Source organism: Pseudoliparis swirei, chromosome 9 (assembly GCF_029220125.1).
Source record: "Pseudoliparis swirei isolate HS2019 ecotype Mariana Trench chromosome 9, NWPU_hadal_v1, whole genome shotgun sequence".
Lineage (NCBI taxonomy): Eukaryota > Metazoa > Chordata > Actinopteri > Perciformes > Liparidae > Pseudoliparis > Pseudoliparis swirei.
In genome coordinates this window covers 25,315,241-25,331,685 of record NC_079396.1, presented here as the reverse complement: position 1 = coordinate 25,331,685, position 16,445 = coordinate 25,315,241, and the positions used below count along the sequence as shown (strand labels likewise).

Below are 16,445 nucleotides of genomic sequence, written 5' to 3'. Positions count from 1 at the left end.
TGGCATTACATCCCACGACAACATAATGCACATCTCATTTACCTGTGGAACCACCAGGTCTCCACCTGGTCCTCTATCTCCTCCAGCAGCTGGTTGCATTCAAAGTCCGCTTTCTCACAAGCGCCTTCCACTATCTCCAGGAGCCGGGTCTCGCTGCAACAAAGAGACACGAGTACAACCACGGCTCTCATCTCGACTCATCCCAACAGAAAGAGGAGCTTTTGTCAACCCGAGAGGATTCAAGATTGATGATCATTCACACGTTGCATCACTATCATGTGCAGAGAAGACAAAGAATACAAGTTACAAAAAGATATGCAAGGTTACTCTTCTTTTGAGCAATTATGACACCAAGCAGTCTGCGATATACCGACATTTGAGACACGTTGAAAGCAGCTTTTTGATTTATTTTTTTCATGCTTTGATATCAGGCTTCTGCGGTCCATTAATTATTACGTTATTAAGCTAGCTATGTCAGCTGTGACTAAATTGTGATGGACGGGCCTTGCATAAGGTGACAAGTTACACAGCAACACACAACTGTGCATGTATATAATATATATACACACACATATATATATGTATATATATTTATGTGTATATATATATTACACACACACACATATATATATTACACACACACATATATATACACACACACACACATATATATATTTATGTGTATATATATATTACACACACACATAAATATATATATATATAAAATCCCTCCCCCCCTCCTGATTGATACCAAGTCAAATATTGATCGACTCCACGGTCTTCATTGATGAAGTGAGTCAATAAAGTGGAGGCGTAACTCCAATTTAAACGTTCTCCTACCTGCTTGCATACTTCGCCAGCTTTTCTTCTTCCCAGGCGGTGTTTCCGCCCCCGAAGTTCTTGGTGGCCGTCCTCTCCAAGCCCTAAAAAAACCCACAGGGAACATTTCAAGACTCCCGTCATACCGGGGTGAAGAAAGAAGACAAGCGTGAACATTTGCTTTACCGCGTTACCTTAATGAAACTCTCGGTGAGTTTTCGGCAGGTCTGGCACGGCGCGGTCTGGACTCTCACCACCGAGAGCTCGGAGAGAAGCACCAGAGCGGGCAGGAACGGCCAGGCCCACCACATGGTCCTACACACCAAAACCAGTGATGGACGGCAAATTAAAAAATTAAAAATAAATCAGGGTTTATACAAGTACAAATATACTCTTGTGCGTTACTCCTCACGAGTCTCCAGGGACCCTGACATCACCTGGAGGCTACGCAGTGGACAACAACCAACAAGAACATCTGCACAACACAAAGCAAATCATATACCACGCAATATATGCACTGTAGTTAAGAATAATGTTCTGCTTTGTATATTAATAAAGTATTTATTGGGACAGTGGGGATAAATTATCTTGTATTTCAGTATATTTAACTGGATTAACCTGATGTTTCCTTCACCCACTTCTGTGACATCAAACATATTAATATCATCACTCAGATTAAAATATAATTTCATGGATTGAATTGAATCCTGAGGCAGAGTGACTGCTGTTTTTATGAATAAAAGCCTTAAATAAAACCTCAGCACCACGCGACCAGCCGACTAGCAGCGGGCTACGGGTCCGTCATCGCCAGCTGACGTTTCCGGTGCGTCTACGATAACGTCCGCGAGACACCGGAAGTCGGGCGTTAAATACGACTTACATTTAAAACAATAAATACAATTAAAAATATATATTAATACATATATATATAAATATATTATATAAATATATTTCTATATATATATAAATATAATTATATGTGCACGGCGGCGGTAGTCGCTCTTTGATGTCCGCGATAGCCGCTCCGGGGTTACCTTGTTGCAAAGCCACGGCGTCCTGCGACGCACCGCTGATGACGAAGAGGAGGATGATTGTGTCCGATTCCCTGCGGGTTCACAACAACGCAGGTAGAGCTTTCCACATTTTACTGCTTCGAGCGGGCCATTTCTTTGTTGGGGGGCGGTGAGTAAGCCGGCTGAACGTGAGGTGCCGGCTGCAGGGCTTCACGGACGAGCAGCTTCCAGTCGGTTCTCCCGTTTCTTCCCGTGCAGCTGAAGCCAAACACACAGGATGTGGCCCCGCCCAACCCCAGCTGGGATTTAATTTATCAACCAATCAGCGCGCTTCATATTCCGTGTCGTCGGATGCTCTCGTTAAAGCTCTTGTAAAAACCCACATAGTATTATGTGATGTATTTCATGGTAAGCTAAAGAAGAAGGATTAAAAACTAGATTTTAACAACTCGCAGAATGAGTAACTTCTTTTTAATCACTTATTAAAACCCATTTTTATAGAACAGCTTTTAAGTGATGTCCTTTTATGCAGATCTTTGGTTCACCTAATTTAATTTGTCTGTTTTTTATTTATTTATATTTGTATCTTACTATTCTATTTGTTTTGCCTTGACTCTTTGTAGAGCACTTTGTTTTTAAAGGTGCTATATAAACAAAGTTATTATTATTATTATTATTTGGAGATATCTTTAGAGATCTTGGCACACTCAGCACTTTGGTCACTGCCTTGTGTGTATATTTTGTTTCCTCTGTTTATTTAATATTTTAATATGAGTAATTAGTATTGTTATTGTGTTTTTGTGTTTTATTTGTATTTTTTATTAATGCTCTTATGTGCATGCACTACTGTGATCCTGAAATGTCCCCACTGTGGGACTAATAAAGGAATATCTCATTTAAAATTGCATTTATTAATTGAAAAAATGTGTTCAAATTCCTTTTTACTTGTCGAAATACCCATGAAGGGACGAGGTTTCTTTGTGAGAAAGCTCCCACGGGTGCATTGTGTGGTTCGGGATTAAAAAAACAAAAACACACACACATCTCATGTTGGCAATGAGTCGTAATCGGCACTGTTTTGTCATCAGAAAAGAGCAACCAGACAATCCGGTCCAGGCAGATTCTTTATTCAATCCCACTGTAAACAGTACGACACAATATAAAAATAGACGTGCCTGGACAAAGCAGTCGAATATATATACTAATGTATAAAAAGAAAGGAAATAGCTTATTTTAGTTTTTAAATAACCTTCATGTCAGGGCTTTACACAGTTAGTGTTCACTATAATCTTTACAGTTTTACACACAATTCCCCCCAAAATCTTACAACAAAACATATTTACAGTACCTGCATCATGGTACAATGCATTTACAGTAACTGACTGTATTATATTTAATTTAATATAAAATGGGGAAATGGACTGTTCACTGCTACTGCAGTTAGGTCACATGACCTCATTGTAAGGATTTGATTTGAATGGTTCATCGTGGGCTTTTTATTTCTTATATGCATTATTGTTCTTCTTCCATTTCACTGGTTACATTAATTCTTTACATTTTAAACAATGCCCAAATCAGAATTTACTCAAAAATAGTAAGTGATGAGCAGGAAACTTGAAAACACGTATCATGAATTTCTGATCTGCGAAAGATTAATATTCGTAAAACTTTACTCAAGCTAAAGATATGAGCCGAGCGTTCATTCGCTGGGGGGGGCAGAGACATATATTCAGGCGGCGTCATACCTTCTACTGGTCCTCGATTGTAATGGAGAATCCTTCTTATCAATAACTAGACAACCATCAAACTGTTAATGATGTTAAAATGTGCAAGACAAAGAGATTAGGAGCATTTCGATTGCCTCTCGATGGTTCTCAACATGGCGACGCCTAGCCTGCGGCTAACGGCACTAACGGTGCTAACAGGGGAAGTACTGACAGATAACCGTGTTTAACTGAGGAAGACCCAGAGGGTCCGTGACTTCTACACCAGTACATCTTCTAATATTATTTAGTGACTAGTGTACAGCAGCTATATTTAGTGTATAGTATCGTCCTATAAAACACAGGGACAGTATCATACTTATTTATATAATAAACATATCATATATACATAACATACATAACATATCATACATATTTTTGAAATTTCCCCACTGTGGGACGAATAAAGGTATATCATATCATATCATACAACAAAACCTACTCACAAAGATTTCTAATGAATGTTTAGTGTGGAGCAATAAGTGTTGGAGTCATTTAGTAGTTGGGGTTAGTTGGTGTTTAGGGTGATTTGTAGGTTGTGAATATCACTGCATAATACTCACTTTTCCAAATATAGAATAGAATATACACTTTTATTAATCCCCAAGGGGAAATTAGTTCTCTGCATTTAACCCATCCTTAATTATTAAGGAGCAGTGGGCTGCGGTGATAGTAAATATAGATATTTAATACCATCTGCTTCGTGTTTTGGGACCTCAATCGCAAGCTTCAGATAGCTTATCAGGGTGTCCCATTCCCCATATCTCCACTCGTAGAATACACAACATAGTTAAAATACAGAATATAAGTATTAGTTAAATGACATGTAATGTAACTAGGACTTATATACACTGTATTTTAACTACGTTGTGAATGAACTGAGCTGAAGCACTGATGTCAATGTTCTACTGTCAAACATATTTAACCCTCCTGTTACCTTTCGGGTCAATTTGACCCCATTCAATGTTTAACGTCGGTGTTCTTTGGAGTCAATTTGACCCCAGGCTGTTTTTCACTGTGTCAAACATATAAGAAATATCAACTTTTTTATATATTTAAAGGGCTATTTAGGTAGTCAACAAACAAACATAAAGTACCTCACATTTAAACTTGGGAAACAATATTAATTCTAATAATTTTCTGGAGGTTTTAGTTGCTGGGGTCAAATTGACCCCGAGGGTAAAATATGTTAGTAAATGTAAAGGTAACAGGAGGGTTAAAGTCAAAAAGTTACTGTTGCGGTAACTTACTTGCAACAGCGTCACCTTTTAGTCACAGCAAAATTACAATAAAATGTAAAGTGCTATACGCACCACGCTACATGTGCATGCAGAATGTCAAATATTAGTAAATATGTCAAACCACAATAACTTGGGAGCAAATTGCTTGATTGAGATTCGTCTCGATTTGGTCTCAACCCCTCAAAGTCTTTTTTTTAGGTAGTCTTGACTTTGCGTGAGCTTTCTCTGAAGCTCCCCGTTTTCCGTCGACGCGTGAAAACACCGGACCCCAGATGTTTTTCGTCAGCAAATGCAAAATCTGCAACGTGAGCATCTCGCACAGAAATGCTCTCGAAGTCCCTTTTTCCCGTTGCTCCGGGTCAAGTGTTCATCCTCAGACCGATTCCACGTCACTGACCTTGTGGTTGGAGTCGGGACTGGAGGGAGGCGTGACAAGACGGGGCCTCAAGGGCACCGTCTCCCCCGAATCCGCCACTCCCGCCCCGACACAACTCTGCAGAACGGCCGTCCCCGCCGCGAACCCGGACAGCCGGCGCGCCAGAGCTCGCGACGCCATCCGGAGGCCCCCCGCCCTCTTCCGTCTGGCCGACGCGGTCGCCATTTGCCGAGCCCCGGCCAGCTCGGTCAGGAAGGCCAGGCTCTGGGACGGGAGGCTGTAGACGTGGAGGCCGCGGAAAAGCTCCGGCAGGGGCCGCAAACCGCCGGGAGGCTCGGCCGGGAGGGCCTCGAGCTGCGCCAGCATGAAGCGCTCACCGGCGCGACCCTGCAAGTAGTCCGCCAGGACACAGCTCAGGGACGCGGTGAAAACGTCCGAGCAGGGAGAAGAGGGGGCGGAGCTCCTGCCCGCCTCCTCCGAGGGAGAGCTTCTCTGCCAGCTCCGAGCTCCCCATTCTTCAGCCTTTACCCAGGCGGCCTGGGTCAGGACCAGCACCACTTTGCCCCCCTGCCTCTGCAGCCTGTTCAGCCTGGAGTGGAGCCACGGCACGGGGCCCAGCGCGCTGAGCTCGGTCTGGCTCCACAGGTCCAGAGACACTCCGAAGCCCAGGGCCTGGAGGGACGAGCCCAGGTGACTCATCAGCTCCGGCAAAGCCGGGTCGTCACCGGGCGGGTACAGCAACACCACGTGACCACCGCCTACCGCACCTGGAGGAGTAAGTCAGTCAATAAAGTGTATTTACACTGCCGTTCAAAAGTTTGGGGTCATCCAGACAATTTCGTGTCTTCCATGAAAACTCACTTTTATTTATCAAATGAATTGAAAATTGAATAGAAAATATAGTCAAGACATTGACAAGGTTAGAAATAATGATTAATATTTGAAGTATTAATTTTGTTCTTCAAACTTCAAGCTCAAAGGAAGGCCAGTTGTATAGCTTATATCACCAGCATAACTGTTTTCAGCTGTGCTAACATAATTGCACAAGGGTTTTCTAATCAGACATTAGTCTTCTAAGGCGATTAGCAAACACAATGTACCATTAGAACACTGGAGTGATAGTTGATGGAAATGGGCCTCTATACACCTCTGGAGATATTTCATTAGAAACCAGACGTTTCCACCTAGAATAGTCATTTACCACATTAACAATGTATAGAGTGTATTTTTGATTCATGTTATCTTTATTGAAAAAAGAGTGCTTTTCTTTGAAAAATAAAGACATTTCTAAGTGACCCCAAACTTTTGAACGGTAGTGTATATCGGACTTATCACAGACATAGTGTCACAAAGTGCTGTGCAGGAGTCAATTAAGACTATTGGGCAACAACAGGGGCCAAAACATATCAACAGTTTAAAGAGCAAAGTACAATACACTGTAAAAGATGGTGCAATAAAATAAATAAACAAAGGCGATAGGATATTTAAATTAACCAAATGCCGGTGTAAACAGGTGTGTTTTGAGATGGAGTGTAAATGAGGGAGGGTGAACACCTTTCAGAGAGTTTGACGTTTCTAAAAAAACAAGCCGGAGATGAATGATGGATATTTTACGCTCGTATCTTGAAACCGATAACTCTGTCCAATAGTTTCTAAATGTGATTTTTGGATGCCTGCAGGGAAGAATTGTTCACACGAGCAGCTATAATGAATAATAATTTCAGATAAAAAGGGTAAAAGTGAAATTTAAACATAACAACTTTCATACATCTCTACAAATGTATCCATTTAAATGTGAAATAGAGGCGTTCTCATACCTTTAACGTCTTCTTCTTTCAACCATCTCCACATGTATCCTTGAAGGAAAACAGAAGTAAACAACGATGTAATTTTTGCTAAAAAGGTGCTATTCATAATTAATGACCAACAGAATTTTTTTTAAACTGACCTTTTAAGATCCCTTGTATAAAATAAGTTCCAACTATGGCCAGACACATCAGTATTAGTCCGAGGAGGATCGGGAGGCTCCATCTCCATCGAGATGCTGGAAAACGTATTAATCATTAAGTACAGCATAACTTATCTGCTGCATTCTAATGAAAAGTAATGGAGCTTGTTTTAGCTGACAATAGTTAATCATTAAAAACACACCTAATCTGAGTCTGGGCAATGATTAATATCCTTACTTGCAAATGGACACTGGGGCTCTAAAAATGATGTCATCCCATGAAGCTTTATCTTTAAAAAGAGTGGAACAGATATGGTTAGCACTGTGCAGGCAGAAGGTGAAATACATATATTATGCATTGAATGTGTTTATGTAACTCTGTAATGTTTCCTTCTGGTCACATGACATCTATTGCTTCTGTCCTTCCTGGAGAGGGATCCTACTCATGTTGCTCTCATTTCTTTGGAGTTTTCTCTGATCCGATGTGAGGTCAAAGGTCAGGGATGTCGTATGTGCAAAGCCCTTTAAGGTAAATTTGTAATTTGTGATATCGGGCTATATAAATGGACTGAATTGAAGTGCATGTTTATGGTTATGTGCAGAGCCACAGACAGATGAGTTGTCCTCAAGTGTCCTCTGACCTCGAGAAAACCTTTAGAGGTCATCTTCTCCGGGTCACAAGCAAGACACCAAAAGGGCCAGATCGTACGTATAAGATGATATGATGATAAGATTATATGAAGTAAATCAAGACAAAGATCACCTGTACACAAAGCAGCGGGTGTGACGACACATTGAACTCTCCCGTTTTCTGAAAAGTACATTTAAATTTTTTTTTATTCATTGAAAATGAGGAAAAATAAAGTGAAGATTCCTCATTATACATACAATAATAATGCAAAGCGGTGGTTGCAGTCAGGATGTGGATCAAGTGTTTCGATGCTTTACTTTAAAGTCGTAACGCCACAATGTAGAAATACTCAACGAGTCATGCGTTCAACATGTTAATTAAATAAAAGTACTTGTTGGATCAAATGTACGCAAATCATGAGAAGTACAAGTTGTCTTTGTCCAGATAAAAGGTGAATTCAGTGTTATTAAATCTAACGCTGAACTCATTTACTGTCTGCTCTGAAAAGTACAAATTAAAATGCAAATCAAAGTATGTCTATATTCTACGTAAACAAGTACATAACATGTTCAACACGGCGTGTCAGCTTGCACAGAATGCAAAAGCTGTTGTTGTTGTTGTTGTTACCTGACGTCCTCTGCGCGTGGCGCTCCAGCCGGCGTGTGATTGGCTGTGCAGCGTCTGCCTGGAGCCGCTCACCTCCTCACAGCGGCCTCCCGCCGGGTCCTTCTCGCACAGCCTGACCTCGGCCTCCAGGCTGCAGGGGGAGGTCACATTCCAGGTCAGGCCCCCCGCGCCGCCCTGCCGCCTCCCCCGGGACTCCTCCACCGTCACCGTCACATTGCGCTGCATTCTTTCCAGTGCATCTATAAAAAAATAATTAAAGTAAATAGGGATTGCTTTGCCGTGAAAATCATTCGCCGTGCCGCGGTTGACCTCGACGTCCCTTCACCTTGTTGATTTATGAAAGGGCAGAATTCACTTCGAAGCGCCTTTCCCTCGCACCACACCTGAAGAGATGCACGTTTTCTTTGAACACAAATTCCCAAATAATAGAATCAAATGCATTTGTGGTTACAGGTAACGTGCCGGCTACCTGAAGGCACAGGCACGGTGCGATGAAGTGTGATGGAAGGACCATTTCCTTCTTGCCTTCGGGCTGCAAAAGGGATGAAAAATGTAAAAAGTTTCAGCGGCGAACACAGACAATATTGAATTTTTACTCGCAGATTAAATCGATGTAAGCGGTTTACTGACTGACCCACGCAAGAACCTCTCCAGTTTCATTCCACACCATTCGGCACTTGGGCTGGACATCGGTGTTTTCCATTTGGAGGAGGACCACATTTCTCTGGCGATCCGTCACGGCTCGGAGTCTGGGAGCTGAGACGTCAAGCATCAGGATTTATAACTGAAGTGTATCGCTCTACGAGTATTTAAAGCTGTTTACTGGCTCAGTGGGGACGCAGCGATTGTGACATTTTTGGCAAATAACCATTTGGCTGATAGCCGATGTGGTCGTGACCTTGTTTTTATTATTTATTCCCCTGAATTTAAAATCAAAGACATTTTTCTTTCAAAAATAATTACTGAGCTGTTTTAAAGTCATCCAGCAACTCTTTACACTGTCTTTATATGACCACACATTAAATAATACAAATGTACAGTACGTCTCAACCTTTTAAATAACCATCAATCACATAAAATATACATCCTCAATGAGAGGAATGTTTCACTGCATAACCCAACAAAAATAATTCGTTTTGAGAAACATAAATTCAAGATAATTAAATGTAAAAGGTGTTTCCCAACACATGGGCTTCTTAGATCAGGAATATTTACATAAACCAACGTATAATTGGGAACTCATTTAATAAATTTTTATTTTTTGTATCTATCGGCTAACCGACGTCCGGCCGATGAGTCGGTGCACGCCGACGTGTTAGTCTGTAAACAATTATTTTTTTAAACACATCTTACCATCACATTTCTTTTCAGTCCCCTTAAGCTTCATGGAGCAAACTGTAAGAAAATTAAAATAGTAGTCAGCGATTCAGCATGTTTCTTTATTTACATATTTACCAATAGTATCAATCTGCAGCCTGCTAGACCCACTTCAAGACACGCCCCCTCCACAATGTTACACCCCCTCTTAAAGGTGTACACCGAGGCCATTCTGACTCATATGTTTCTTATCTGTTTCGTTCAACTTGTGATTAAATAAATTGACAGTCTATCAAATTGTTAAATAAATACTTTCTTTAAATCTCGTGGAGTGTATTCATTATATTTTTCCATTTAAATGTAGAAGTGGTAAATCTATGTGCAATAGGCAAACAACCGGGCATACACAATACACATAAATTCAATCCCCTAAAGTTTCATCTACACACTCACAAAGGAACGCACATTGCTCTCACCGGATGAGCGACAACTTTCCTGTGAACCAGTGTGGGGGAAATAGCAAAGCAACAAAACCCCACGCTCCATTACAGCATTTGAACTCACCTTCTTTCAACGACGGGATTGTGATGTTTCGGACGACGTCCGTTCCGTTCGAAGGTGCGTAGACGAGGACCACGACGGGACTGCCGAACGTTGTTTTCTGTATCAACAGCAGCTGCATTTGCGGGGAATAAATAAATAAATATACGTTGTAAACTGTAAGTATTGAAATCACTCGGTTCACAATAAACACACTCATGGATAACAACTAGTCGTTGAGCACTTTGATAGATTTACAGAGTGGGAGACGAAGTATTCAGATCCTTGACGTAAAAGAACCAATACACCAATGTAAAATCTGTATTAATTGTTGTAGCTCTTTTTTGTGACAAAATGGAAAAAACGGTGATTTAAATAAAGCCACCTTGGAAGTTTAGAGAACCGTAAACAACTCATCTGAAAAGTGCCCTGACCGACTTTTTGCCAAGAGCCACAAGCCGAATTGCTGGTGTAATCTTCGTGCCGTAGGCCTCCGCAGTGGAAACGAGAGAAGTGACTCAACATTTTTTTTTTTTTAAAAAGGTACGGTATAGTTTGAGAAGATCTGTTGGCATCAAGCGACGAGGTTGTAGGTCGCAACCCACTGAGAGAACTACCACAATGTGAACGGCCCTACTCTCTAGAACCAGTGTTGGGTTGGTCCATTCTGCACTACTGTAAAACATGGCCGCCGGATCCATGAAGAGAAGACCCTCAGTATGTAGATATAAAAATGACAAGAAACACATATAGACAACTTATTTAATATGTCATTCCTTATTTTGCCAATAGATGTACCTGAAGGCTACGCACTGTACCTTTAAGCACAGTTCTTGAGTGGATTGTTACTTTGATGAGTTTATTCATGAACAACAGAAACGACCACCACAGGTGGGCTGTACCTCGTGCGTGGGCCGGTGGGAAGACGCTCGGTCGACACCGGAGGAGCTCGATTGAAACTGGATCGTCTTGCAGCGGTCGAAGGCGCCGGGGGAGCTGATACAGACTTTCACCAGAGCTGTAACACAGGAGAGGAAAAAGTATCAGTCAAAGTAATCTCCATTAAAAAACAATGTGTGTGTGTGTGTGTGTGATTCTTCTATACCTCTTGGCTCAGGAAGTCCAACGTGACCACTTCCATCCGACATCGGATCAACGCCAAACAACTCGTCTTCGTCGCCGTGGTAACCAGACTCCTCCCACAGCTCCTTTGTATTATTCACGTCTGCAACAATAATCGCAGTCAGTAAATAGTGGAGAACCCGAGTGTGTCTAAAAGCCTAAAGCCCACAATCCAGCCCACAGAACCCTCTGGGTGGGTTCTAGATGAAACTCTTGAAATATAATAGGGTTCCAGGTAGAACCCTCTGGTTGAGTTCTAGATGAAACTCTTGAAATATAATAGGATTCCAGGTAGAACCCTTTGGTTGGGTTCTAGATGAAACACTTGACATATAATAGGGTTCCAGGTAGAACCCTCTGGTTGGGTTCTAGATGAAACACTTGACATATAATAGGGTTCCAGATAGAACCCTCTGGTTAGTTCTAGATGAAACTCTTGAAATATAATAGGGTTCCAGGTAGAACCCTCTGGTTGGGTTCTAGATGAAACACTTGACATATAATAGGGTTCCAGGTAGAATATTCTGGTTGGGTTCTAGATGAAACCCTTAAAATATAATAGGGTTCCAGGTAGAACCCTCTGGTTGGGTTCTAGATGAAACACTTGACATATAATAGGGTTCCAGGTAGAACCCTCTGGTTTGGTTCTAGATGAAACCCTTGTAATATGGTTCCAGATAGAACCCTCTGGTTGGGTTCTAGATGAAACTCTTGAAATATAATAGGGTTCCAGGTAGAACCCTCTGGTTGGGTTCTAGATGAAACACTTGACATATAATAGGGTTCCAGGTAGAATATTCTGGTTGGGTTCTAGATGAAACCCTTGCAATATAATAGGGTTCCAGGTAGAACCCTCTGGTTGGGTTCTAAATGAAACTCTTGAAATATAATAGGGTTCCAGGTAAAAGTCACAGCCTACCCTGGACGGCGATGATGATTTGCAGGTACGGTTCACATTCCTGGGCGGCTGAACATCGGAGAACCGCCTTCAGCCGGACGCGTGTCACGGTCACCGTGTCGTCTGGATCGGCCAGAGCGGCGGCGAAGCGTCCGGCTGTGGAGAACCACCACAGTGTTTTCTGCTTCAACTGGGAGCTTTATCACCGTGCTGTTATATAAATGCACTCAGGTGGGTTTACCTGAGCTCACGCTGCAGTCAGTCAAACCCTGAGAGAAAGAAAAGTCGTGGCTGAGATTTGGAACGAGATTTGAAAATCAATAAAATCGGCAAAAATGAAACACGCCTCTTGAATGTGAAAGAGGTATTCAGATCGTTAACACGAGGGAAAGTAGCATTCTTAGAAAAAGGGTTCTGTGCGCTTTGGCCGGATAGGCGGAGGTTCTACCCAGAACCGTTTGTTCTAATGAACCCTGAAGTCTAAAAGGTCCGATTGAGAAACCCTCTTCCTTTTCTGGAAGAAAGAGTTCATCGGGGATCGTTGAAAGCATCGGTGTTAAAGGCCTAAAGCCCACAATCCAGCCCACAGAACCCCAAAACATCTGGTTGTTTGGGTTCTCGATGAAAACCTTGAAATATAATAGGGTTCCCGGTAGAACCGTCTGGTTGGATTCTAGATGAAACCCTTGGAATATCGAGGATTCCAGGTAGAACCCTCTGGTTGGTTTCTAGATGAAACTGTTGAAATATATAGGGTTCCAGGTAGAACCGTCTGGTTGGGTTCTAGATGAAACCCTTGGAATGTACTAGGGTTCCCGGTAAAACCCTCTGGTTGGTTTCTAGATGAAACCCTTGAAATATAATAGGGTTCCCGGTAGAACCCTCTGGTTGGGTTTGAAGTGAAACCCTTGAAATATACTAGGGTTCCCGGTAGAACCCTCTGGTTGGGTTTGAAGTGAAACCCTTGAAATATAATAGGGTTCCCGGTTAAACCCTCTGATTGGGTTTGAAGTGAAACCCTTGAAATATACTAGGGTTCCCGGTAGAACCCTCTGGTTGGGTTCTAGAGGAAACACTTGACATATAATAGGGTTCCAGGTAGAATATTCTGGTTGGGTTCTAGAGGAAACACTTGGAATATACTAGGGTTCCAGGTAGAACCCTCTGGTTGGGTTCTAAATTAAATTTTTCTCAGTAGAACCCCCTTGGCGGGTTCTTTTTGGCATCCTTAGACTCTTCTGGGTGGTACCATTACACCATCGACGGGTTCTGGGTGGAACTTTTCACAAATGTTTCCAGGTACGACCCTTTAAGATCGGTTCTTGCTAGAACCCGGTGGAGACATTTATAAAATGTTCTACCAAGAACCCAACATCTTAGGACAAGCCGAAGAACTCTATGTGGTTCTGGTAATACCGTAGTGTTCCTTCATCACTGGACTGTGAAACATTTTCATTTAAAAGTGTGACACATAAAAACGATGGAAACTACTGATGATTAAATGTGAATATTTAGTGTTTCGGTAGTGTTTTAGTGACAGAAGGGTCCCGAGTCACGTAGACACGACATGAGGCGTCCGTACATCACGCACACATCTGGACCGTCTCGGGTAGAAAAGCAGCGCTGCAACTGATCCACATGTATAGTTAAGTGTCCCAGTGAGAGTTAATGTGTGACGGAAACACACACACACACACACACACGCACACACTCTGAAACTGAAGCAGCTAAAAATAGAATGTCAAAGGACTTTACTTGTGTTAATTTTTGATGCTATACTTTATACTTCATATGTGCCTGTAAGTATATTTGATGCTTCACTTTATACACATATTGAAGTTTTCTCTGGTTGAAGTCTCTGCAACAAAGTTCAGAGGAGATTCAAGCGCCAACAAACCTCCTTGGAAATGGAGTGGTGGAGTAAGGTGACAGGTAAATAAGTAATGGACATTAAATCTCTCTCTCTCTCTCTCTCAATGTTGTTATTTTGCATGTATTCTTGAACTAGATTTCTCATAGACAACAATACAACAGGTGTATCATTTAGCAGAGCCCACGTCATATTTATACAGTACAACTCGATCTAGAAGTAAATTATAAACACCCTGAAACTGGATTTGTGTTTTTCTTGCATTATCACATTCTGTATTATTTGATTTAGGGTGGTTTTGCTGTTAGATACATTATAATAAGTAGTTATAAAGTATCTTCAAGGTACATAATGGATAAGCACATACTCTGTGGGTTATCTGCGTGTTGCAGAAGCTGGATTAAACTTTTATCCCATGTTGATAGAGTATAACATTAAAGATTCTGATATTTAAACACCTCATCTTGGGTTATGCACTATTTGATGACGCAGACCAAATTGGCTGAGATCGTGATGACAAGACAGATCCTCAGAAACATGAAGGCTGTTATGATCAGGCGTAAACGCCACAACTATATGATGCAAAAAACAGCTGATACAACCCCAAAAACCAAGGCCGCTCGCGCCCACGCGCGCTCCGACATCGTTACCTCGCTGCAGCTGAGCTCAGGTGCGTCACCGTCGATCATCTCCAGCGCGCTCGCGGACACGAACATCCAGACGCGCAGCAGCGGCAGCAGCGGGAGAGGAGCGCGAGGCGCCCGGAGGAGCGCGAGAGCCATGTTCTTGGAGAGAGCGCGCGTGGACTCTATCTCTACGGTGAGACTCCCCTCATCCGGGAACTCAGAGAGTAATAAAGCAGCCCGATAAAAAGACTCAATCTACCCAGCGGCACGCGGCGTGACCGGGGCTTCCTCGGAGGAACCGGTTGCCATGGCGGCTCGTCCAACACCCAAACTACCGGAAAAGCTGCCGCTGCGCATTTTGCTCCGCACGTGCTTCCCGTTGATTGACAGCTCGGTGGTTGGGCGTGTCGCAGCGCGATTCCTGATCATGAAGATGATCCAATGAAGATGATCCAATGCGTCAAGTTAGTGTTGCCAAACGACTTGTGGAAGACGGAGGTTTATTTTGGAAAAGACACAATTTGACCCACACTCCTTTGCACAGCACACACATGTCCAGGTTGAATGCAGCTGTATAACACTTTGTAAGGGAAGTTACAGTATGCACTGCACAAAGTATGTACATGCTGAAGTATTAGAAGTTATGTGCTGCAAAAAGTATGTAGGCCTACATGCAAAAGTATTAGAAGTTATTAGAAGTTATGCTGCAAAAAGTATTACAAGTTATTAGAAGTTATGCACTGCAAAAAGTATACATGCAAAAAGTATTCAAAGTTATTAGAAGTTACAGTATGTACTATTTCCTGGCGTACTGCGGTATGAGTATTAGAGCGCACAGATGGTCCCTATCGTGTATTCAAATGCATTATGCTGAACATTCCAGGATGTTCTACTTAATTCAATCACATTTTCCACGATGCACAAAATACATTTTCCCGCGATTCTGCCGCATAAATCCTGGTGCAGCACACAGAGGGTCAGAGGTCAAAGAGGAAGTAGAATACATCCCCATTGAATACTCCCAAGATTCAAGATTCAAGATGTTTTATTTGTCACATACACACACAGGGTGTGCAGTGAAATGAAAGTGGCAATGCTCAGCAGGAATGTGCAAGGGCAACAAGTACACACTATTTACAATAAAAAACAACACAATATTTACAGTAAGTGTGTGTGTGTGTGTGTGTGTGTGTGTGTGTGTGTGTGTGTGTGTGTGCCTAAGAGGGGCAGTTGTGTGGGTCTATGTGGGGGTCCTGGTGAGGTCGGAGTTCACAGTCCTGATGGCCTGAGGAAAGAAACTCCGTCTCAGTCTCTCTGTTCTTGCAGCGTGACTACGGAGGCGCCTGCCTGACCGCAGCAGCTGAAACAGTCTGTTGTTGGGGTGGTGAGGATCCTTCATGATCCTGCCGGCTCTGGTTCTGCACCTCCTGGTGTACAAGTCCTGCAGGGTGGGAGTGTAGTTCCAATAGTGCGCTCAGCCGAACGCACTACTCTCTGCAGAGCCTTCCTGTCCTGAGCGGAGCAGTTGCCAAACCAGGCTGTGATGCTTCCTGTCAGGACGCTCTCTACAGCTCCAGAGTAGAAGGACTGAAGGATCCTCTGGGAAACTTTAAATTTCCTCAGCTGCCTGAGGTGGTAGAGGCGCTGCCTTGCC

At 42.6% G+C, this 16,445-nt stretch overlaps 2 protein-coding genes across 4 annotated transcripts in view; both read right to left on the bottom strand.

Moving 5' to 3' along the window:
- Positions 1-2,108, bottom strand: part of LOC130198998 (protein disulfide isomerase Creld1) — a 5,907-nt gene extending 3,799 nt beyond the window's left edge. The window contains exons 1-4 of one of the 2 annotated variants that reach the window (XM_056422149.1): positions 1,854-2,108; positions 1,014-1,134; positions 841-923; positions 43-153 (exon numbers count right to left, since the gene is read on the bottom strand). In XM_056422149.1, coding sequence (XP_056278124.1) covers positions 43-153; positions 841-923; positions 1,014-1,130 — 311 coding nt within the window. In that variant the 5' untranslated portion in view covers positions 1,131-1,134; positions 1,854-2,108. Of the gene's footprint in view, positions 1-42; positions 154-840; positions 924-1,013; positions 1,271-1,853 lie in introns of those variants that run through there. The other variant, XM_056422150.1, reaches the window with a different exon arrangement.
- An 830-nt stretch (positions 2,109-2,938) lies between these two features.
- Positions 2,939-15,084, bottom strand: wu:fl23c11 (uncharacterized). 2 transcript variants are annotated; one of them, XM_056422144.1, is made up of 16 exons: positions 14,816-15,084; positions 12,537-12,564; positions 12,317-12,451; positions 11,381-11,500; positions 11,178-11,293; positions 10,300-10,411; positions 9,772-9,813; positions 9,053-9,174; positions 8,888-8,950; positions 8,744-8,801; positions 8,419-8,657; positions 7,924-7,971; positions 7,399-7,450; positions 7,161-7,256; positions 7,030-7,068; positions 2,939-5,979 (listed from the first exon to the last, which is right to left on the bottom strand). In XM_056422144.1, the coding sequence occupies exons 1-16, from the start codon at positions 14,945-14,947 to the stop codon at positions 5,210-5,212; spliced, it is 2,172 nt and encodes a 723-aa protein (XP_056278119.1). In that variant the 5' UTR covers positions 14,948-15,084; the 3' UTR covers positions 2,939-5,209. The 2 variants fall into 2 exon arrangements, with proteins under 2 accessions (XP_056278119.1, XP_056278120.1); XM_056422145.1 differs by lacking the exon at positions 12,537-12,564 and having other exon boundaries at positions 14,816-14,901.
- Between the last annotated feature and the right edge of the window lie 1,361 nt (positions 15,085-16,445).